Consider the following 24,111-nt stretch of genomic DNA (forward strand, 5'->3'; position numbering starts at 1 on the left):
GAAATGCTTTGAGCGCTAGAAATACCGCTAACAGTTCTAAGTGATTTATGTGAAACTGTTTTTGCTGTATGTCCCATTGTCCTTGGATGCTGTGTTGATTGAGGTGTGCTCCCCACCCTATCATGGAAGCATCTGTTGTTATCACGTATTCTGGCACTGGGTCTTGGAAAGGCCGCCCTTGGTTTAAATTTATACTGTTCCACCATTGAAGCGAGATGTATGTTTGGCGGTCTATCAACACCAGATCTAGAAGCTGACCCAGTGCTTGTGACCATTGTGATGCTAGGCACTGTTGTAAGGGCCGCATGTGCAACCTTGCGTTTGGGACAATTGCTATGCATGAAGACATCATGCCTAGTAGTTTCATCACCAGTTTGACTTGTATCTTTTGATTTGGATACATGGTCTGTATCACATTGTGAAATGTGTGAACTCTTTGTGGACTTGGAGTGGCAATCCCTTTTGCTGTGTTGATTGTTGCTCCTAAGTATTGCTGTGTTTGACACGGCAGAAGGTGTGACTTTGTGTAATTGATTGAGAAACCTAATTTGTGGAGGATTTCTATGACATATTTTGTATGTTGTGAACACCGTCTTAGCGTGTTGGTTTTGATTAACCAATCGTCTAGGTACGGGAACACTTGTATTTGCTGCCTTCTGATATGTGCAGCTACTACTGCTAGGCATTTTGTAAAAACTCTTGGTGCAGTTGTTATTCCGAATGGCAACACTTTGAATTGGTAATGTATCCCTTGGAATACAAACCTTAGGTACTTTCTGTGTGAAGGATGTATTGGTATATGGAAATATGCATCCTTTAGGTCTAGTGTTGTCATGTAGTCTTGTTGTTTGAGCAGTGGGATTACGTCTTGTAATGTAACCATGTGAAAGTGATCTGATTTGATGTAGGTATTTAATGTTCTGAGATCTAGTATAGGTCTCAGACTCTTGTCTTTTTTGGGTATTAGAAAGTACAGGGAGTAAACTCCTGTGTTTATTTGTTGTTTTGGTACTAACTCTATTGCTTCTTTTTCTAGCAATGCCTGAACTTCTAGTCCTAGAAGATCTATATGTTGTTTTGACATATTGTGTGTTTTCGGTGGGATGTTTGGAGGGAATTTGATAAATTCTATGCAATGACCATGCTGGATAATTGCTAAGACCCAAGTGTCTGTTGTTATTTCCTCCCAATGTTTGTAAAACTTGGTTAGTCTCCCCCCCACAGGTGTTATGTGTTGGGGATTTGTGACCTTGAAGTCACTGCTTGTTTGGAGGAGTTTTGGGACTTTGGAACTTTCCTCTGTTCCTTTGAAATTGTCCCCCTCTATATTGTCCCCGAAAACCTCCCCGCTGATACTGGCTCTGGTAAGTGGGCTTTGTTTGTGAGGTTGTGGCTTCTGTGGTTTGCCCTCGAAACCCCCCTCGAAATTGTGTCTTTCGAAATGTGCCTCTGCTCTGTGGGGAGTAGAGTGCGCCCATGGCTTTGGCCGTGTCAGTGTCTTTTTTAAGTTTTTCGATCGCAGTGTCCACCTCCGGCCCGAACAACTGCTGTCCGTTGAATGGCATATTCAGCACAGCTTGTTGTATCTCTGGTTTAAATCCTGATGTACGCAGCCATGCATGTCTCCTTATTGTTACAGCTGTGTTGACTGTTCTAGCAGCTGTGTCTGCAGCATCCATTGCTGACCGTATCTGATTATTTGAGATAACCTGTCCTTCTTCTACTACTTGCTGCGCTCTTTTTTGGAACTCCTTGGGTAAATGTTCAATAAGTTGTTGCATCTCATCCCAATGGGCCCTATCATATCTGGCTAGCAAAGCTTGCGAATTTGCAATACGCCACTGGTTTGCTGCCTGTGCCGCCACCCTTTTGCCTGCAGCATCGAATTTTCGACTTTCTTTATCTGGAGGTGGTGCATCTCCTGAAGTATGAGAGTTGGCTCTTTTGCGCGCTGCTCCCACTACAACAGAGTCTGGTGTTAGCTGTTGTGTAATGTACACTGGGTCTGTTGGTGGCGGTTTATATTTTTTATCTACTCTTGGAGTAATGGCTCTCCCTTTAACAGGCTCCTCAAACACTTGTTTGGAGTGTTTTAGCATTCCGGGTAGCATAGGAAGACTCTGATATTGGCTGTGTGTGGACGACAGTGTATTAAAAAGAAAGTCGTCTTCAATGGGCTCTGAATGAAGGCTGACATTATGAAATGCAGCTGCTCTTGACACCACCTGTGCGTAGCCTGTACTATCCTCTGGTGGCGATGGTTTAGCTGGGTAGCATTCTGGACTATTATCTGACACTGGTGCGTCATAAAGGTCCCATGCGTCAGGGTCATCTTGACTCATTCCTCTATGAGTTGGGGATTGCATCATTGGTGGAGTGGCTACCGGTGATGGTTGCGGAGAGTGATGTGGGGATGGTGGTGGTGTTACTTGTTTAGCCACCTTTGCGTGTGGCTGTTTGTCTTTGTCTTGGAAGGCAAGCTTGCGTTTCATTTTGACTGGAGGAAGAGTGCTGATCTTCCCTGTATCTTTTTGAATAAAGAGCCGTCTTTGTGTGATCTGGCTCTATTGCCTGTAATTCCTGTCCAAATCTATGTGTCTTCATTTGTGTGGACAGTCCTTGTTCCTCAGTGTAGGAACTTGTTTTCGGTTCCGAGGCCGGATATTTCGGTACCGAAACCTTTTCGGCTGCTTTTTTCGGCTCCGACGAAACCTTTTTTACTTTCGGCGTCGTGCTCTCTCGGTGCCGACCCGTTTCGGTGCCGCTGTCTTGGTGCCGAATCTTCTCTGAGCCACTATCTCGGGCCCGAGATTGCTGTGTGCCGGTATCTCGACCGGAGTCGGATGACTTCGACACCAGCTCGCCCTTTTTCGGTGCCGATGAACGGTCACCTACTTTTCGGGTTAAGCCATGGCCTGTTGGTAGTGGCGTCCCCTGGGCTTTAGCGCTTTTCTCGTGAGTTCTTGTTTTCGACGTCTTACTCACGGTTTTCGGCGTTTCCTCGGGATCGATCTCCTCAGAATCCGACTCCTGGGTGGAGAATGTTTCTTCCTCCTCCTCGAAACGCTCTTGTCCTGTCGGCGCCGACGCCATTTGCAGTCTTCTTGCTCTTCGGTCCCTGAGGGTCTTCCTGGACCGAAACGCTCGACAGGCCTCACAAGTATCCTCCTTGTGTTCTGGTGACAAACACAAGTTACAGACCAGATGTTGATCTGTATATGGATACTTGTTATGGCACTCTGGACAGAAGTGGAATGGGGTCCGTTCCATCAGCCTTGAAGAGACACGTGGCCGGGCCGACCAGGCCCCGACGGGGATGGAAGAAAACCCCGAAGGGCCACCGGAGCTCTTCTTAATTCGGTGTCGATCTGTTGTAACTAACCCGATACCGAACGCAAACAATACCGACGATTTTTCCGAGATTCTAACTAACTTTCCGACCCGAAACACGGAGCGAAAAGGAACACGTCCGAACCCGATGGCGGAAAAAAAACAGTCTAAGATGGAGTCGACGCCCATGCGCAATGGAGTCGAAATGGGAGGAGTCCCTCGGTCTCGTGACTCGAAAAGACTTCTTCGAAGAAAAACAACTTGTAACACTCCGAGCCCAACACCAGATGGCGGGATGTGCACAGCATGTGTATCTGCAGCTACACATGCCATCGAACATATATATATACATACATATATACACACACACACATATATATATATATATATATATGCATACATATATATATATATATATATATACACACACACACATATATATATTTATATGGAAAATGTCACTTACCCAGTGCACATCTGTTCGTGGCATGAGACGCTGCAGATTCACATGCTGTGCATTATCCTGCCATCTAGTGTTGGGCTCGGAGTGTTACAAGTTATTTTTCTTCGAAGAAGTCTTTTCGAGTCACGAGACCGAGTGACTCCTCCCTTTCGGCTCCACTGCGCATTGGCGTCGACTCCATCTTAGATTGTTTCCCCCGCAGAGGGTGAGGTAGGAGTTGTGAATGTACTAGATGTGCCCATGCAATAGAGTAGGTATGTATGTACATAATGTGTATTAAAATAATATTTATTTACAAATTTACAATTTTCATTCAACTAATAACGGCTACAGGCTCCCAGGGAGGTGGGAGGGCGCATGTGAATCTGCAGCGTCTCATGCCACGAACAGATGTACACTGGGTAAGTGACATTTTCCGTTCGGTGGCATGTGTAGCTACAGATACACATGCTGTGCATAGACTAATAAGCAGTAATCTCCCCAAAAAGAGGTGGTTTTAATACAACCTGTCCTACTGTGGCTTGTTGCGTTGCTAACACATCTACACAGTAATGCTTAGTAAATGTATGAGGCATAGACCAGGTGGCTGCCTTACAAATTTCTATCATAGGTATATTCCCAAGAAAAGCCATTGTGGTGCCTTTTTTCCTAGTGGAATGTGCTCTTGGTGTAATAGGTAATTCTCTTTTTTGCTTTAATATAGCAAGTTTGAATACATTTAACAATCCATCTGGTGATGCCTTGTTTGGATATAGGATTACCTGCATGAGGTTTTTGGAAGGCTACAAACAATTGTTTTGTTTTATGAAATTCTTTGCTCTGTCAATGTAATACATTAGTGCTCTTTTTATGTCTAATGTATATAAGGCTCTTTAGGCTACTGAGTCTGGTTGCGGAAAGAAGACTGGGAGTTCCACAGTTTGGTTTAGGTGGAATGGTGATATGACCTTTGGTAAGAATTTTGTATTTGTACGGAGAACCACTTTATGTTTATGTATTTGTATAAAGGGTTCTTGAATAGTAAATGCTTGTACCTCACTTACTCTTCTAAGTGATGTGATAGCTATTAGAAAGGCTACTTTCCAAGTCAGATATTGCATTTCACAAGAATGCATGGGTTCGAATGGTGGGCCCATGAGTCGTGTTAATACAATATTAAGGATCCACGAAGGTACTGGTGGTGTCCATGGGGGTATGATTCTTTTTAGTCCCTCCATAAATGCTTTAATGACTGGGATTCTAAAACATGATGTTGTATGTGTAATCTGCAGATAGGCAGAGATTGCAGTGAGATGGATTTTAATGGAAGAGAATGCTAGATTAGACTTTTGTAAGTGTAATAAGTATCTTACAATGTCTTTTGTGGAGGCATGTAGTGATTGGGTCTGATTATTTGGTAGTAGCAAACAAATCTTTTCCATTTGTTTGCGTAACAATGTCTTGTTGTATGATTTCTTGCTTAATGACCTCCATACACTCTTGTGTAAGATTTAAATGTCCGAATTCTAAGACTTCAGGAGCTAGATTGCTAGATTGAGCGATGCTGGATTCGGGTGTCTGATCTGTTGTTTGTGTTGTGTTAACAGATCTGGAATGTTTGGTAATTTGATGTGGGGTACTACTGATAAGTCCAACAGTGTTGTGTACCACGGTTGGCGAGCCCAGGTTGGTGCTATGAGTATTAGTTTGAGTTTGTTTTGACTTAGTTTGTTGACCAGATAAGGAATGAGTGGGAGAGGGGGAAAAGCGTAAGCAAATATCCCTGACCAACTGTGCATTGCCCTTGGATTGAGGGTGTGGGTACCTGGACGCTAAGTTTTGGCATTTTGTGTTTTCTTTTGTTGCGAATAAGTCTATGTTCGGTGTTCCTCAGTGGAGGAAGTGATCCTGTAGGATATGGGGATGTATTTCCCATTCGTGAGTTTGTTGGTGACCTCGACTGAGATTGTCGGCTAACTGATTCTGAATGCCTGGGATGTATTGTGCTATCAGGCAAATGTGATTGTGAATTGCCCAATGCCAAATCTTTTGTGCTAAGAGACACAGTTGTGACGAGTGTGTCCCTCCTTGTTTGTTGAGATAATTCATTGTTGTCATGTTGTCGGTTTTGACAAGGATGTGTTTGTGGGCTACCAGTGGTTGAAATGCTTTTAATGCTAGAAACACTGCTAGCAGTTCCAAATGATTTATGTGAAATTGTTTTTGTTGATTGTCCCATTGACCCTGTATGCTGTGCTTGTCGAGGTGTGCTCCCCACCCCAGCATGGAAGCATCTGTTGTGATAACAGCTTGAGGCATTGGGTCTTGGAATGGCTGCCCTTTATTTAAATTTATAGGGTTCCACACCATTGTAGAGAGAAGTGTGTTTGGCTGTCTATCAACACTAGATCTTGAAGTTGACCCTGTGCTTGTGTTCATTGTTTTGCAAGGCACTGTTGTAAGGGCCTCATGTGTAATCTTGCATGTGGGACAATGGCTATGCATGGAGACATCATGCCTAGAAGTTTCATTACAAACCTTACTGGGTAGTGTTGGTTTGACTGTATGTTTGATGTTACATTTTGGAACGCTTGGACTCTTTGTGGACTTGGAGTGGCAATTGCTCTTTGTGTGTTAAGTGTTGCTCCCAAGTATTGTAGTATTTGGGATGGTTGCAGCTTTGATTTCTGGTAATTTATAGAGAACCCTAGTTTGTGTAGAGTTTCTATGACGTATTGCGTGTGAAGAAGACACTGTTGTTGAGTGTTGGTTTTTATTAGCCAGTCGTCTAAATATGGGAATACGTGCATGTGCGGTCTCCTTATGTGAGCGGCTACTACTGCTAGGCACTTGGTGAATACTCTTGGGGCTGTTGTTATCCCGAACGGTAGCACTTTGAATTGATAGTGTACGCCTTTTATTACAAACCTTAAGTATTTTCTGTGAGATGGATGGATGGGTATGTGGAAATACGCATCCTTGAGATCTAATGTTGACATGTAGTCCCCCTTTTTTAGTAAGGGAACCAAGTCTTGAAGTGTTACCATGTGGAAGTGGTCTGATTTGATGAAGAGATTCAGTGTTCTGAGATCTAAGATAGGTCTTAATGTTCTGTCCTTTTTTGGAATTAGGAAATATAATGAGTAGACACCTGTTCCTTTCTGATGGTTGGGTACTAGCTCTATTGCTTGTTTTTGTAATAGTGCTTGCACTTCTATTTGTAATAGGTCTAAATGCTGTTTGGACATATTGTGTGCTCTTGGTGGCACATAGGGCGGGAAATTTGTGAATTCTATGCAAAAACCATGTTGGATAATTGATTGGACCCATGCGTCTGTGGTAATATGTGTCCAGTTTTGATAATATGCGGTTAGCCCCCCACCACTGGTGATAAGTGTTGGGGTTTTGTGACATTGAAGTCACTGTTTGGTATGGCTTGTTTTGGTAGCCTGGAACTTTCCCCTTCCTCTTGGGAATTGTCCTCTATAGGAACCACAAAACCCTCCCCTTTTGATATTGTGCCTGATAGGTGGGTCTGGTTTGAGAGGTGGAAGGCTCTGGTGTTTGCTGTCGAAAACCTCCTCTGAATTGTGGTTTCCTAAAGGTGCCTCTGACTTGTGGGGAGTAGAGCGCGCCCATGGCTTTGGCCGTGTCTGTGTCTTTTTTTCACTTTTCAATTGCTGTGTCCTCTTTCGGCCCAAACAATTGTTCTTGGTTAAATGGCATGTTCAACACCGCTTGTCGGATCTCTGGCTTGAATCCAGAGCTTCTTAACCATGCGTGCCTGCGAATGGTTACCGCCGTGTTGACCATTCGTGTTGCCGTGTCTGCCGAGTCTAGTGCGGACCTTATCTGGATGTTGGATATGGCCTGTCCTTCTTCCACAACCTGCTGGGCACGTTTCTGGTGTTCTTTGGGCAAGTGCTGTATGATGTGTTGCATCTCGTCCCAGTGTGCCCTGTCGTAGCGAGCAATTAGGGCTTGCGAATTAGCAATCCGCCATTGATTGGCTGCTTGTGCTGCCACTCGTTTGCCCGCTCCGTCAAACTTTCTGCTCTCTTGGTCAGGCAGTGGAGCTTCTCCTGACGATTGAGAGTTTGCTCTCTTTCTTGCTGCTCCTACAACCACTGAGTCTGGTGTAAGTTGTTGTGTTATAAACACAGGATCCATTGGGGAGGCTTGTACTTATTCTCAACCCTAGGCGTGATAGCCCTTCCTTTAACTGGCTCTTGGAATACTTGTTTTGCGTGTTTGAGCATACCCGGGTGCATTGGCAGACTCTGATACGAAGCGTGGGTGGATGTTAAGGTGTTAAATAGGAAATCATCCTCTATTGGCTCGCATTGCTACGTTGTGGAACGTAGCTGCCCTGGATAGTACCTGCGTATATGCAGTACTGTCCTCTGGAGGTGACGGCTTTGTTGGATAACAATCCGGACTGTTATCCGATACTGGTGCATCATATAAGTCCCATGCATCAGCATCATCCTGTGTCATCCCTGTATGTGTGGGTGACTGCATTGGAGGTGTTCCCACTGGAGACAGTTGTGGTGAGTGCGGTGGGGACGGTTGTGGTGAAAACCTTGGTGCGGGGGATTTGTCTCTAACCACCTTCACCTTAGGCTGCATTTCTGTCTCCTGAAATGCCAGTTTCCTTTTAGACTTGATTGGAGGTAGAGTTTGTATTTTTCCAGTCTCTTTCTGGATATGCAACCTCCTTTGTGTATGGTCCGGTTCGTCCATACTTAATTCCTGCTCAAATCTATGTCTTTCCTTCATTTGGCTTGTAAAGTCCTTGCTCTTCTGTGTAAGAGCTTCTTTTAGGCTCCGAAGCTGCTTTTTTCAGTACCGAGGTTTCAGATGTAGTCTTTTTCAGTTCTGATGATATTTGTTTCACCCTGGTTCAGTCGAACTCTCGGTGTCGAGAGCGTTCAGTGTTGGAATCTCGACTGGAGTCGGAAGTCTTCGGCAAATCCCTGGCCTTTTTCGGTGCCGATGTTTGGTCACCTTCTTTTCGATGGGTTAAGCCATGGCCTGTTGGCGGTGGCGTCCCCTTGGCCTTAAAGATCTTTGTGTGAGTTTTGGACGGGGCAGGTTTACTCACTGTTCGCTGCACCGTCGAGGTTCGGCCACTTTCGGATTCATCCGAGTCCGATCCCTGGACGGAAATGCTTTCCTCCTCTCTGACGTCGAGTTGCTCTCTCGGTGTCAACGCCATTTGCAGTCTTCTTGCTCGTCGATCTCGTAGGATCTTTTTTGATCGAAACGCTCGACAAGCCTCGTAAGTATCCTCCCTGTGTTCCGGTGATAAACACAGATTACAGACCAGGTGCTGGTCTGTAAAGGGATACTTCGAATGACACTTCGGACAGAAGCGTAAGGGGGTCTGGTCCATTAGTCTTCGACGATGGGTGTAGTCGGGCCGACCAGGCCCCGGTGAAGAACGGAAGCCCCGAAGGACCGCCGGAGCGCTGTTGCTGTCGGTGCCGATACAATAACACTAACCTGGTACCGAACGAGAACAATACCGTCGAATTTTCGATAATTTAGCTAACTTTCCCGATTCTAAATACGGAGCGAAGAGGAACACGTCCGAACCCGATGGCGGAAAGAAAACAATCTAAGATGGAGTCGACGCCCATGCGCAATGGAGCCGAATGGGAGGAGTCACTCGGTCTTTTTCTCTGAAGAAAAACAACTTGTAACACTCTGAGCCCAACACTAGATGGCAGGATAATGCACAGCATGTGTATCTGCAGCTACACATGCTACCGATCATATATATATATATAGTATTTACTTACCTCCTATTGCAGGGTTGCCTCTCTAGTATATTCTGATACTGTGTTCCAAAAATAAAGTACCTTTCTTTTTGTACAACCAAGTGTTTCGTTTCTTGAGTGTAAGTACTGTGTGACTGTAGTGGCATTGCATGAGCTTTTCATGTCTCCTAGATAAGCCTTGGCTGCTCATCCACTGCTATCTCTAGAAAGCCTGGCTTCTAGACTGCCTACACTTCACTGAGAGGGGATACCTGGTATAAGGTGTAAGTGCCATAGGTACCCACCACACACCAGAGTAAGCATCTGGCATGTAGTGCTGTAGATTCACATGCTCCTGCTATCTAGTTTTGGGAGTGTTACAAATTGTTTTTCTTCGAAGAAGCATTTTCGAATCAAGGGATGGAGAGACTCCTCCTTCTCGGTGATACTGCACGTGGGCATTAAGTCCTCTGCTAGATTGTTTTTTCCGCAGGCGGGTGAGAAAAAGATTATAGATGAAGTATAGAGAAAGAAATGTTCATGCATGTGTACCTACATATGTACACAAATGTACAACTATATGGTAACTGGAACAGCAAAAGGCGTTTGGAGAAGAGGGAGGGTGCATGCGAATCTACAGAACTTCATGCCACGAACAGATGCACTTACAGGTTAAGTAACCCTTTCTGTTCAATTGCATATGTGGCTGTAGATACACATGCTCTGCACTGATTGTAAAGCAGTCCTTCCATGAAAGCAGTGGCTGGCCTGTGGGAGTAGCAGTTGTTTGGAAAAGTGTTCTTAGCACAGCCTGACCTACACTGGCTTGCAGACGTGCTTGTAAATTGTGTGATGTAGATCAAGTAGCTGCTTTGCAAATGTCAGCTAAAGATAGGTTTCCAAAGAAGGCAATATTGGCCCCTTTTTCCCAGTAGAATGTGCTCTAGTGGTCACAGGTAACAGTCCATCTAGCTATGCTGTATTTAGATTTTTGTCTACCTTTATAAGTTAGAGAAAAAGCTAAAAAGACCTATTGCGTTTTCCTAAAGTCAAATCAATGTAGTACATGGGCGCTTATTTGACATCTACAGTAGGGACAGCTCTTTCTGCAATGGAGTCAGGCTTCGGGGAAAAAAACTGGTAACTCAATGGATTGATTTATATGGAATTGAGAAACCCCTTTGGGTAGGAACTTTGAATTTGTACAAAGAACCACCATGTCTCTATGTATTTGGAAGAAAGGTTCTTCCAATGTTAAGGCCTGAAGCTCAGTAACACGTCTAAGTGATGTAACAGCGACTATGAATGCCACTTTCCAGGAAAAGAACTGAATACAGCATGAATGAAGTAACTCAAAAGGAGGACTTATGAGCCTATTGAGTACAATATTAAGGTTGAAGGATGGTGCTGGAGGTACCCTAGGGTGGAATGACTCTTAAGGCCTTCCATGAAGGCTTTGATAGCTGGGATTTTGAACAAGGAAGTACATGGTCTGTTTTGTAAACATGCAGCTATTGCTACAAGGTGCAGACGACTAGAAGTGTAAGCTAAATTTGCTTTCTGTAAATGAACAAACAATGTCCTGGATAGTAGTCTTAAACCCTTCACTGCCAGGCCTTTTCCCCCTCAGGTGCCAAGCCTTTTTTTGGCTATTTGGAGCAGTTTGCGCTTAGGCCCTCATAACTTTTTGTCCACATAAGCTACCCGCACCATATTTGCGTCCTTTTTTCCAACATCCTAGGGATTCTAGAGGTACCCAGACTTTGTGGGTTCCCCTGAAGGAGACCAAGAAATTAGCCAAAATACAGCAAAACTTTCGTTTTTTCCCAAAAAATGGGAAAAAAAGGGCTGCAGAAGAAGGCTTGTGGTTATTTTCCCTGAAAATGGCATCAACAAAGAGTTTGCGGTGCTAAAATCACCATCTTCCGAGCTTCCAGGAACAGGCAGACTTGAATAAAAAAAACACATTTTTCAACACAATTTTGGCATTTTACTGGGACATACCCCATTTTTACTATTTTTGCGCTTTTAGCCTCCTTCCAGTTAGTGACAGAAATGGTTGTGAAATCAATACTAGATCCCAGACAGCTAAACATTTCTGAAAAGTAGACAGCACTCTGAATATAGCAAGGGGTAATTTGTGTAGATCATACAAGGGTTTGCTACTGAAAATAACAGCTGAAATAAAAAACAATATTGAAACGAGGTGAAAAAAACAGCCATTTATTTCCACGTTTTACTCTAACTTTTTCCTGCGATGTCAGATTTTTTAAAGCAATATACCGTTACATCTGCTGGACTGTTCTGGTTGTGGGGATATATAGGGCTTGTAGGTTCATCAAGATCCCTGGGTACTAGAGCCAATAAAGGAGCTGCACCTTGCAATGGGTTTTCATTCTATACAGGGTATACAGCAATTCATTTGCTGTAATATGAAGAATAGGTATCAAGAAAACCTTTGTGTTTCAAAAATGGGCACAAGATAAGGTGTTGAGAAGCAGTGGTTATTTGCACATCTCTGAATTCCGGGGTGCCCATACTAGCTTGTGCATTGCAGGGCATTTCTCAAATAGACGTCTTTTTTACACACAGTCTTACATTTGAAAGGAAAAAATGTAGAGAAAGACAAGGGCCAATAACACTTGTTTTGCTATTCTGTGCCTAATGCTCGCGACAGGAAACGCAACATGTACACATCACATTTTTACATTGAAATCTGACGTGTTTTTTGCAAAGTGCCTAGCTGTAGATTTTGGCCTCTAGCTCAGCCAGCACCTAGGGAAACCTACCAAACCTGCGCATGTTTGAAAAATAGACACCTCGGGGAATCCAAGATGGGGTGACTTGTGGGTCTCACCAGGTTCAGGTAACCAGAATCCTTTGCAAACCTCGAAATGTAGACAAAAAAAAGAAAAAACTTTTTCCTCACATTTCGGTGACAGAAAGTTGTGGAATCTGAGAGGAGCCACAAATGTCCTTCCACCCAGCGCTCCCCCCAAGTCTCCTGATAAAAATGGTACCTCACTTGTGTGAGTAGGCCTAGTGCCCGCAACAGGAAATGCCCCAAAACACAACGTGGACACATCACATTTTCCCAAAGAAAACAGAGCTGTTTTTTGCAAAGTGTCTAGCTGTGGATTTTGGCCTCTAGCTCTGCCGGCACCTAGGGAAACCTACCTTACCTGCACATTTTTTAAAACTAGACACCAGGGGGAATCCAAGATGGGGCGACTTGTGGGGCCCTCCTCAGATTCTGTTACCCAGAATCCTTTGTAAACCTCAAGATTTTGCTAAAAAAAAAACAAAAAAACTTTTTTCTCACATTTTGGTGACACAAAGTTTTGGAATGTGAGAGGAGCAACAAATTTCCTTCCACACAGCATTCACCCAAGTCTCCTGATAGAAATGGTACCTCAAATGATCAAATACTGAACTGCCTATTTTTGCAGGGGTGGGGGTTGGGCGCACCTGCGTTTTTGGTCCTGGGCACAGCAGCCATCTAGGGAAACCCACCAAACCCAGACATTTCTGAAAAGTAGACACCAAAGGGAGTCCAGGGAGGTGTGAATTGTGGGATGCCCCAGTGTTTTCTTACCCAGAATCCTCCGCATACCTCAAATGTAGCTAAAAAAAAAAGAAACTTTTTTTTACACTTTTCCCACATTTCTGTGAGTGATCACCGCACCGGGACAAATTACCTATCACCTAACGTTCCCCTCAGTCTCCCGGTAAAAATGATACCTCACTTGTGTAGGTGGCCAAAGTGCCTGTGACAGGGAAGAGCCAAAAACATGTCGAAATTGAGGGGGAACAAAAGCGGGTACAAAAGGGCAGTTTGAAAAAAAAATTTTTTAGGCTTACAAGTGCAGCAGACTTTTTATCGGTATCGATGAGACAATGCTCGTGGTAGGAATTTTGTGGAGTCCTGCAGATTCCGGAAGGTTCCATCACAAAAATGTGGGAAAAATGTGTGATTTCCAGCAAAGTTGGAGGTTTGTAGGGCTTTCTGGGTAAGAAAATGGTGCGGGTGCATGTGAAGCACACTAACCCAGAATCACCCAGATGTTCAGTTTTCAGATGTGTCTAGGTCTTGTGGATTTTTCTACATGGCAGCTTCCCAAAGTATAAAAAGTGCAGCTCTCACCATTCCAAGTGGGACGATTTTGAGAGTTAGCCAAGCTCTCATGGCCCAAATGTAAAACCAAAATCCAAAATAATCAAATGTCCTCTTGTTTGCCGTGGGATAATATGTTTTAGTGTGCAGGGGGAGAGCTGAAAGACTGTTACCCCCTTCAGTTGGGGTGGGGGCATAACCAGGCCCATACTGGTTGGTAGCCACCACCCCACTTTTTTTTTTTTTTTTAAATTCCCTGGCATCTAGTAGACTTTCAACTACTTTGGCCCTATTTACCCTCTTATTTTGGAAAAAAAAGAAAACAAAAATCTTCCCTGGTGGGCTTTCTCTCCCCCCCCTTGGGGGCAGATGGGCCCTTCCAAAAATAGGCCGATCTTCAGGTATGGCCAACAGTAATGTGCCGCCATGGGAAGCGACCCTTGCCCAAGGGGCTGCCCCCCACCCCCCAAAACAAGACACACACATTCTCACACACACACACACACACACACACACCAATCCCTGGTGCCCAAGTGGTTTCTGTCCCCCCCCCCGGGGGCAGATCAGCCTAACAGAAATAAGCCGATCTTCCCCCAAGGGGAGCAGAAATGGCCTAAAATAAATTCCCCCACCCCGGGGAGCGACCCCTCCTTGCCTAAGGGGTTGCTCCCTTTGCATGAAATTTGCGCCCAAAAAAGAATTCCTGGTGCCTAGTGGTTTCTGCCCCCCTTGGGGCAGATTGGCCTAACAAAAATAGGCCGATCTACCCCAAGGGAGGCAGAAATGTCCTTAATACAATTTGCTCCCCAGGGGAGCGACCCTTGCATAAGGGGTTGCTCCCAATATATAAAAAACAGAAGTAAACATAAAAAAAATATATATCCCTGGTGTCTAGGGGTTTCTGCCCCCCCCCCCGGGGGCAGATCGGTCTAATTATAATAGGCCAATCTGCCCCCAGCGGTGGGGTGGGGGGTTAGAAACGGCCTAAAATTAATGTTGCTCCCCACATATAACAAAAAAACATGAAAAGAAAAAAAAAACTATCGCTGGTGTCGAGGGGGTTTCTGCCCCCACTCGGGGGCAGAAATCGCCTAAAAATAATTTGCCCCCCCGGGGAGCGCCCACTGCCCAAGGGGCCTCCCCCCTCATGTCAAAAACAAACCAAAAAAATGTGCTAGTGTCAAGTGGTTTCTGCCCATTGCCCCCATCCCACCCCCGGAGGCATATCGGCCTAATTATACCCAAGGGGGGCAGAAATGGCCTAAAATTAATTTTGCCCCCAGGGAGCGACCCTTGCCCCAGAGGTCGCTCCCCACGTATAAAAAAATAAACAAAGAAAAAAAAAAATCTCTGGTGTCTAGGGGGTTTCGCCCCATCCCCCCCGGGCGGCAGATCGGCCTAACTATATTTGGCTGATCTGCCAGAAATGGCCTAAAAATAATTTGGTCCCCTGGGGAGCGGCCCTTGCCCAAGGGGCCGCACCCCTCATGTCAAAATCACACAAAAAAAAAACTCCCTGTTGTCTAGTGGGCATCGCAATCGGGCAGCAGAAAGACATCAAAGGAAAGGAAAGGCCTTTCCTTTGATGCCTTTCTCTGCCCCTCCATGTGATCGGAAGAGAAATGCAAAAGCATTTCTCCTCCGATCGCGCGGAGGGTCAGGCCTCTGATGAGGTCAGTGCGCAATTGGGAGCGGATGTCATCAGACGCCACAGGGGGTGGGGGAGAGGGGGGGGGGCTGGGGTGGAAGGGGAAGCGATTTCCCTTCCATCACTGCAGTGGGAGCGCTGAGGCGAGGTTCATGGGGGGAGGGCTAGCGCTCCCCCCATGAGCCGGTACTAGGACGTAACAGTTACCTCCTTGGCGTCTCAGCGCCACAGCCAAGGACATATCAGTTACATCCCTGGCTGCCAAGGGGTTAATGGGGTTAATTTATTTGACAGTAGCAAGCAAAACGTTTCCATTTTGCTGCATAACATGCGCTAGTTGTAGGTCTACAAGCTTCCCTCAGTTTTCCATACATTCCGGAGACAATCCTATTTAACCAAACTCTATGACTTCAGGAGCCATATAACAAGATTGAGTGACTTGGGGTCTCGATGTCTGATTTTCCCTTGTTCCTGTGTGAGAAGATCCGGCCTGTTGGGAAGCTTCTTGTGAGGAACCAGTGAGAGGTCCAGGAGTGTAGTGAACGATGGCTGACTTGCCCAAGTGGGTGCTACAAGGATCATGGTGAGTGATGTTTGTCTGATTTTCCGAACCAGGAATGGAATGAGGGGGAGAGATGGAAAAGCGCCAGTTCATCCATAGCACTGCTCTTTGATAGCGGGTGTAGGTACCTGGATGCAAAGCTTGGGCATTTTGTGCTTTCTGCTGTGACGAATAGGTCTATTTGAGTAGTTCCCAACTTTTGAAAATATTTTTGAAGGACTTGTGGGTGGAGTTTCCATTCGTGGACATGTTGAGTCATCCTGCTGAGCAGGTCTACAAAGTAGTTTACTGTTCCTGTGGGATACCCTGCCACTAAGGGAATGAGAAGGTGAAGAGCCCACTTCCATATTGTCTGAGTGAGTTGTGACAACTGGGATGATGGTGTTCCCCTCTGTTTCTGTAGATAATACATGGCTGTCATGTTGTCCGTATAGACTAAGACAACTTTGTGAGACAGGTGAGGAAGAAAAACCTTCAGGGTTAGTAACACTGCCTAAAGCTCCAGATAATCGATATGCATGGATTGGTGACTGAGATCCTGTAGTGTGGTTAGTTTTACGTATCCTTTGCGCATTAGCTTCAGGCTTTAGGCCTTTGTGCACTTTGCCCTGGATGTATTTTATTCATTTGCTTGCAGCTTAGAGCCTCTGTGCACTTTGCTCTAAATTCTTTTTATTAAGCTTCGTACTGTTATTTTTCAAATAGCCAGTTCTACGTTCTTGTTTTATATTCATATCACACTGTTTAGCCTACTTCAGCACTGGAGTTCTCCAGAACACATTCCTGTTCACTCTGTGCTTCAGTCAAGGATACAGTCTGGTACATTGCCGATCGACGTGGTAGGAGTTTAGTCTTTGGCATTCCTGCGTAGGGACATTTTGTGATCACGCTGACATGTTAGTTATAAAATCACTTCCTTGTCCCAATACACGCGAGAGGGAGATTCCGACCAGGGAACCACAACTAGACGCTGACTGCCTCGTTGCAGATGCTGAACAAAGATCACAGGCCTTTGCTCAGGTATGAGGGCTGATGTCTCCCCAGTGATTCAGAAAGGCAAGTTAGAAGCTTAACATGCTGTGCTCGAAATAGATCAAGCAGAGGGAGAGTAGAAACTATTAGACACGATGATAGCTTTGTTCTTATGTTTTACTCTCCTGGTGACTATTTCAATCCTACTGTGTTGTATGGTTCTGGTTATTGCGGCTCACGCCTTATTATCTAAAATACAGTCGTTTTATTAAAACATTATATAAAACCTATACTGTCTTTGTCATTTGTATATGAGATCATACTGTAAATGAGAGGGTTGGTTTGGATCTGAGTGACCACGACTTCCCTGAGAAGTTCCAAAGATGTCATGCGCTCGGCTGCCCAATCATCTCTTCCCCGTGGGAGAAATGAGGCACTGCTAGTTAGCCGGAGCAAAAACCGGATTTAGGGTGACAGAGTTCTTTACACGTGGGTCAGACTCAGTCCCCCACACCGTTATCGATCCTGCTGCCTAGAAATCCAGTAGTCTCATTTAGCATAATGAGAGCCCACGCGACAATCCTAGAGGCCCTGTACTGTGAGATCTTGAAGGTGAGCACCCCAACCTGTCAGTGATGCATCTGTGGTCAGAATGGACTGAGGCACAGGATACAGAAAAGGCAACTCTTAACAGGTTGGTGGCATTCCACCATTGCAGAGAGCAGTGAGTATTGTGGTCTAACAACACTAGATCCTCTGTGACTGAGACCACTGTCGAGACAGACACTGTTTCAGGGGACGCATGTGGAGTCTGGAATAGGGAACATTGGAAACACAGGACACCACAATCCCTGAGAGGCGCATGATATTCCTGACTGTGTGTGGGTGATTCTCCTGAAATTGGGGAAGAAGAGACTGACAACTCGGAATGGGGCCGGGATGGGATATGCTTAATCCAACTCTGCTTTGGGAATGTCTCCCAGATACGGCTGATAAGCCAGTCGTCTAGGTAAGAAAACACATGTATAGTTCACCTTCTGAAATATGCAGGGACTACAGCTAAGCACATGTGAATACTCTGCGAGCTGTCGTGACTCCGAAAGGCAGTACTTTGAATTGATAATGTTTTCCTGTAACTACGAACCTTGGATATTTCCAGTGTTCAGGGTGGATGGGGATGTGAAAGTAGGCATCTTTTAGGTCTAGGGCCAGAAAAAGTTGCCTTGCCGAAGAAGGAGAATAACGTCTTGAAGAGTAACCGTGTGAAAGTGTTCTGAGAGAATGTAGTGGTTTAATGGTCTGAGGTCCAAAATAAGCCTGGGAAATCCATCCTTTTTGGGGATGAGAAAGCATAGTGAGTATACTCCTGTTACCTGGTATTGTAATGGAACAGGCTCTATGGCACCTTCGAGAAGCAGGGACTGTACCTCTTGTTTTAGAAGGGTGAAATATTTGTGGGATAACCAATGAGAACGAGGGGGAATGTTTGGAGGTGCGATAGTGAGCTCCAGACAATAACCATGTTGGATAATGGAAACAACCCTTATGTCCGATGTTATGTTTACCTATTGTGTGTGGAAATTTTGAAGTCATCCCCTACAGGTGTGGTGTGGGGCTTGGGGATATGTATGTAGTCACTGTTTAGATGTTAAGGAAGAGCCACGGGTGGTAGTGCTCTTGACTCTGCTTCGGTTGTTGTTGTCTCTATAGGTTCCTCTGAAAAAGCTTTGAGAATATGAGGTTGAGGGTTGTCTAGTTTGGGAGATAGATGGTTCTGAGCTTGTCGCTTTGTAACCACCTCAAAATGTACTGCAACAAAAATTGCTTCTGTGTGTCTGAGACTGAGGAGCGCCCATGGCTTTTGCAGTGTCAGTATCTTTTTTGAGCTTCTCAAGAGTGGTGTCCACTTGAGGGCCAAAAAGGTGCTCCTTATCGAAAGTCATGTTGAGCACTGCTTGTAGTACCTCTGACTTGAAGCCACAATATCTAAGCCAGACATGTCTCCTTAACAGTATGCAGTACAGTATGGATGCAGATGTGTCTGTGGCATCTAGTACACAATGAATAGAACTAGTGGATATTGTTTGTCCTTCTATAACACTCTGCTGGCCTCACTTGCGGTGCTCATCTGGGAGATATTGGAGGAGCTCCTCCATCTCATCCCAATAAACCCGATCATACATTGATAACAAGGCCTGTGAATTGGCAATGAGCCAATGATTTGCTGCTTATGCAGCAACTCTTTTGCCTGCAGCATCCAGCCTTTTCCTCTCCTTGTCTGGTGGAGGAGAGTCCCCTGTGGCCTGGCTGTTGGCTCACTTTCTTGCAGTGGTGGCCACTATTGAATTTGGTAGGACCCGATATATAGTGGATTAGAAGGAGCAGGTTTATACTTTTTTGTCCACTCTAGGAGTGATAATTCTAGAGCGGACTAGCTCCTTAAGGATGCCATCTGTGCAGCGAATCATGCCAGGGACCATGCAAAGGAACTGAATATCCCTATGCGTGGTAGTTAAGTGTCAAACAGAAAATCCTGTTCTATCAGATCCCTATGGGGCTGAACGTTTTGAAAGGCAGCAGCCCTTGCTATGACTTGCTGGAAACTAGTAGAGTCCTCTAGTGGGGAGGGTCTTGCCAGGTATAAATCTGGGTGCGTAGTTATCATGGGATCAGGATCATATGAATCCCTTGAGTCTCTGCCGTGATGTGGTCCACCCAAATATTCCCCTCTAAATAAAGGTTAGCCCTGAGGTGGGAGGTCTCTTAGAGTAGGAGAGTCAGGAGAACGAGGAGGGGAGGGGTGGGGGGGAGGGTATGGAGAAGAAGCAGGGAGTGGAGGTGGTGAGGAAGGTGGTTCAGGAGGAGGAGGAGGAGGAAAAAGCTTAGTCAAAGTAGTGGTAGCCTTGTCCTTACAGGCTTTTTTTTGGAGGTGGTGCAGTGTCCAAAGCCTCTTGGAAGGATAACTTGCTCTTGAATGTAACGGGGGAAGCAATATACACGCCCTGTACCTTCCTGGATTTGGAGGCAATGCTGTTTAGCGTCCATAGTCTCCAATATAGTTTGAGTCCATGTGCTCTGAAAGAATTAGCTCCTTTGTTTGTTTTCGGCACCAATGGTTTTGGTCGGTGACCCTTTGTCAGTACCGAAGCAGCTGCCAAGACTGTTTGGCTTAGAGCTGAGGTGCTTAGTGCTGAAGGTTTGCAGGAAGTAGTTCGGACCGAGATGCTGGAGGTCGATGTCGAAGACAATGTTATGGTCTTGGCTGGTTTCGGAGCTGAGCTGACAGGCAGGGCAGTCAAAGTAGTTTTTCAAAACCGGCCACGGCCTGGTTGCAGTCGCGGTCCAGTGACCTCTGTAAGGGGCTTTTTAACAGTCTCTGGGTAGGCAGGATGGGTCACAGTACTCACTGGCTGGTCTGATGTAACCTCGTGGCCCTCAATGTCCAACTGAAAGTCGGAGTCTTGAATGGGGAAGGCCTCTTCTTGTTTGGGTTCCTCCTGTGCGTGCTCCTCCCCAAATATGTTTGGGGTGTCTTCTGGGGACTGATGCGTCATCTCCAACCTACAAGTTCTTCGGTCCCGAAGGGTCTTCTTTGATCTGAAGGACTTGCAGGTGTCGCAGGTAGATTCTTGGTGATTGGGGGAGAGCCACAGACTACACACCTGATGATGGTCGGTGTGGGGTAGTCTGGAATGGCACAGAGGACAGAAACGAAACTGCATATTTTCCATGAGCTCAACATTCTCTTCGGTGCAATGTGGAAAAGGCCTGAAAACGGACGAGGCTGCCCCGAAAGGCACTCATTGGTACTCTACCCGACCACTGGAAAGAACAAATGCAAAGGTGGAATTTTGCGATTGAATGATCAATATCGGTGAATAAAAGAAAGTAGGAAGGAAAATTTTGGACCAGAGAGAGTCGAAGATGGAGTGAAGATACACACGTCCGAACCCTATGGCGGGGGGGAACAATCAAACAAAGGAAAAGATGCCCAAGAAGGAGGAGTCACTCGATCCTGTGACTTGAAAATGCTTGTAAAACTCCAAACCCTACACAAGAAGGCAGGAGTATGAAGAGCATGTGCTTCTACAGCCCCAATGCCATCAAACATTATTTTACAAGGGCCCAGCAGCTGCAAAGTGCTACTGAGCAGCTGCCAGGCAGCTCGCTCTTTTTTGTACTTCATGAACACCTTTTACTAATTTCCTTAATTTTAATTTACCATTGTATCATGACCATAAACTGATGAGCTGTAAATTGAATATCAAAGCCTGCATCAAGCCAAATGCCACAGCACACTTATCTGTGTTCGGCTGCCCTATCAGAATGGGGTGTCATTGAAAGAAAAACAATTATAAAATTGCCAGGCACACAAGTGCATGCGTCTTGTCTATTTATTTACCTGGCTACCTCCGTGCTCTGTATCAATGTACCGTGGCATCGGAAACCTAGAATGAAGTATTTCCTGAGCATCATCAAATGGAGCTTGCAGTAGATTGCGGAAATTCTCATACTCAGGCATATCTTGGTAACCTGCTTTGCGCCACTGCGCTATGGTCTGAAAACAAAAGATTAAAAAATTATTAAAATATATATTTACAGATTAGTGATCGATTCATTTATACAGAATACCACATTGCAAAGAGGCTGTTACAAAAAGCTAAAAACAATTACTAAAGATACAAAAGTTACTTACCTTTAATAACATTCTCTTTGATGGATATGTAATCTTCCAGAAGAGTACTTATGAAGTCATCTTCAAGGCTTCAGGCTGAATCTGGAAGATTCTGAAGCATTTCCAGCTTACCAGCATCCAGCTGGCTCTGCTGCACCAGTCACAGATCTCATTTATGGTAGTGACGTAGTGAATCTATGAAGGTGCAAACTGGTGGCAGGAACATTAGCTCTCCCTACTTTTGCCAGCTCTATAGATGGCAGGGGTGAGAAAAGACTGAGCTAATGAAAACATAAGTGTTTCAAAGAATGTTAGTAAATGTAACAGTCCCTCAGTAGGGAGAGGCAGGATCGTGAAGACGGATCTTCAAGAAGATTACCTATCGATCGGAAAGAACAATGCCAGAGGTGACTAACTACTTATCCCAAAGGATGCTCCTTTCTGGAGATTCTTCTTCATGAACCATTCCCAAAGCAGCAGCCTTTAAGGATGTGGCTGAGTGAGTCTGTTACTTACTGATTTCTCCAGGTACAGGTCTGCCTACTCACCAAACAGCCACCGATCGACACAAGCATATCCAAGAGTCCAGTCTATATTGTTCAGAGAAAGACCAGTGAAGTGCCTCCAGGCATGACACTGCAGCACCACAATGGACTCCATGGATAATTACACTACATTTACTGTGCCTTTCGACACTGTATGCCACCAAACCCTTCGCACACGCCTCTTCGAAGCCGGAATTCGCCACAAAGCCCTGGCCTGGCTCACCTCCTTGCTCTCAGAAAGAACCCAAAGAGTTCGCCTCCCTCCTTTCTCGTCTACTGCCACCAAGACCATCTGTGGGGTCCCCCAAGGATCCTCCCTCAGCCCCACCCTTTTCAATATCTTCATGGCTCCGCTCGCCAGCATCATCCGCCCCCACTGCCTCAACATCATTTCATACGCTGACGACACCCAGCTCATCATCTCCCTCACGAGGAACCCATCTACCGCCAAGAATAACCTACACACCGGACTCCTCGCTAACTGGATGACAGCAAGCCACCTAAAACTGAACTCAGAAAAAAACAAGATCATAATTTTCGATCCCAACAAGACAGCATGGAACGACTCATGGTGGCCCACCAACCAAGGACCACCCCCAACACTCACCACCCATGCACGCAACCTCCGCATCATATTGGACTCCTCTCTTTCCATGACTCAGCAAATCAATGCCATATCATCCTCCTGCTTCAACACTCTCCGCATGCTATGCAAGACTTTCAAATGGATTCCCCTAGAAACAAGAAGAACGGTCACCCGCGCCCTCATAAGCAGCAGACTGGACTACGGCAATGCCTTCTACACAGGGACCACAGCCAAACTTCAGAGAAAACTCCAGCGCATCCAGAACGCAGCAGCACGTCTCACCCTCAACCTCCTTCGCCACAAACATCTCCTCCCACCTCAGATCCCTAAAGTAGCTGCCCATTAACAAAAGGATCATCTTCAAAATCCTGACCCAAGCTCAAAAAGCTCTCCACGACACCGGAACGGCCTACCTCAACAAACGCATCAACTTCCACAACCTAACTCGACAGCTCCGCTCCGCCGACCTCGCAACAGTCCCCCTCATCCAACGCACCACCTCTGGCGGCAGATCCTTCTCCCACATCGCCGCCAAGACCTGGAACTCCCTCCCCACCAACCTACGCAAGATCCAGGACCTCCTAACTTTCAGAAAGCACCTCAAAACTTGGGTTTTTGAGCAGTAATCCAGGGCCATGTCTGTGTGTTGTCTATCACCCACTGTAGTAAAGTGGGATTTCTGTCATGCTGTTTGTGTAGTTTCTAACCAGGCTACAATAAAAGGTTTGCCAGTATTTGTTTCCTGCAGCATACTTTTTAAGGTCACCTAGAACAGATTGGCTTTTATACTGCGTAAAGCCTGGTGGCAGCTCCTGCACCTCTGTTAATGAGGCATGTTCCTATGCAAGGCCACTGTTTGGGTGGTTCACTGTTGAGTCAGTTAATAATACATGTGCCATTCTGCAGTTACCGTACAAGCCCACCTTAAAGCACTCTGTAGGCAAAAGCTTGGCTGTGGAAGTGTACAACAAGTGAAGTGCAGTGCGTTGGAGTCAAAGCTAACATCTCAACTCCCAATGACTTTCCAAGCCGAGAAATCATTTTGATGTCAGACATCTCCTTTTCCATTAACTAAATGTGCATCAGAGAATTGCACCTGCATAGGAATTATTAGGTGCATATTCTTTGGCCTCAGAAACAGCAGGAAGCCCAGCACAGTCACACAAAACCCAATGAAACAAATAATAAATGTGATGTGGTCAGCTTGCTGAGTTTCACCCCGGCACAGGGATTGCGACAGAGCAAGTCAGTACTGCTAGCACTAGAGGAACAATGTGAAAAACAAGAAAGTGATGTGGGAAATGATTGAATTAATCTCAGTAAATGGTCATCGTTCTGCACTGCGCTGTAATATATCATTTTTAGGTCTTGCCTAGACATCCTAAGGGTTGTTTCTTTGAGACATTGTTTTCTAACAGTGGGCTTGGAGACTACTCATTGCTTAACATTGGTTAGTTCATTGTCACTTTTATTTT

General features: G+C 45.5%; 1 protein-coding gene across 1 annotated transcript in view; it reads right to left on the minus strand.

Annotated features, from left to right (window-relative positions):
* SEC23A (SEC23 homolog A, COPII coat complex component) overlaps positions 1-24,111 on the minus strand; it is a 754,311-nt gene that overhangs the window by 32,825 nt on the left and 697,375 nt on the right. The window contains exon 18 of the mRNA XM_069208610.1: positions 21,233-21,388. Within this exon, the coding sequence (XP_069064711.1) occupies positions 21,233-21,388 (156 nt within the window). The remainder of the gene's footprint in view (positions 1-21,232; positions 21,389-24,111) is intronic.

The sequence above is a fragment of the Pleurodeles waltl genome, chromosome 9 (assembly GCF_031143425.1).
Source record: "Pleurodeles waltl isolate 20211129_DDA chromosome 9, aPleWal1.hap1.20221129, whole genome shotgun sequence".
NCBI lineage: Eukaryota > Metazoa > Chordata > Amphibia > Caudata > Salamandridae > Pleurodeles > Pleurodeles waltl.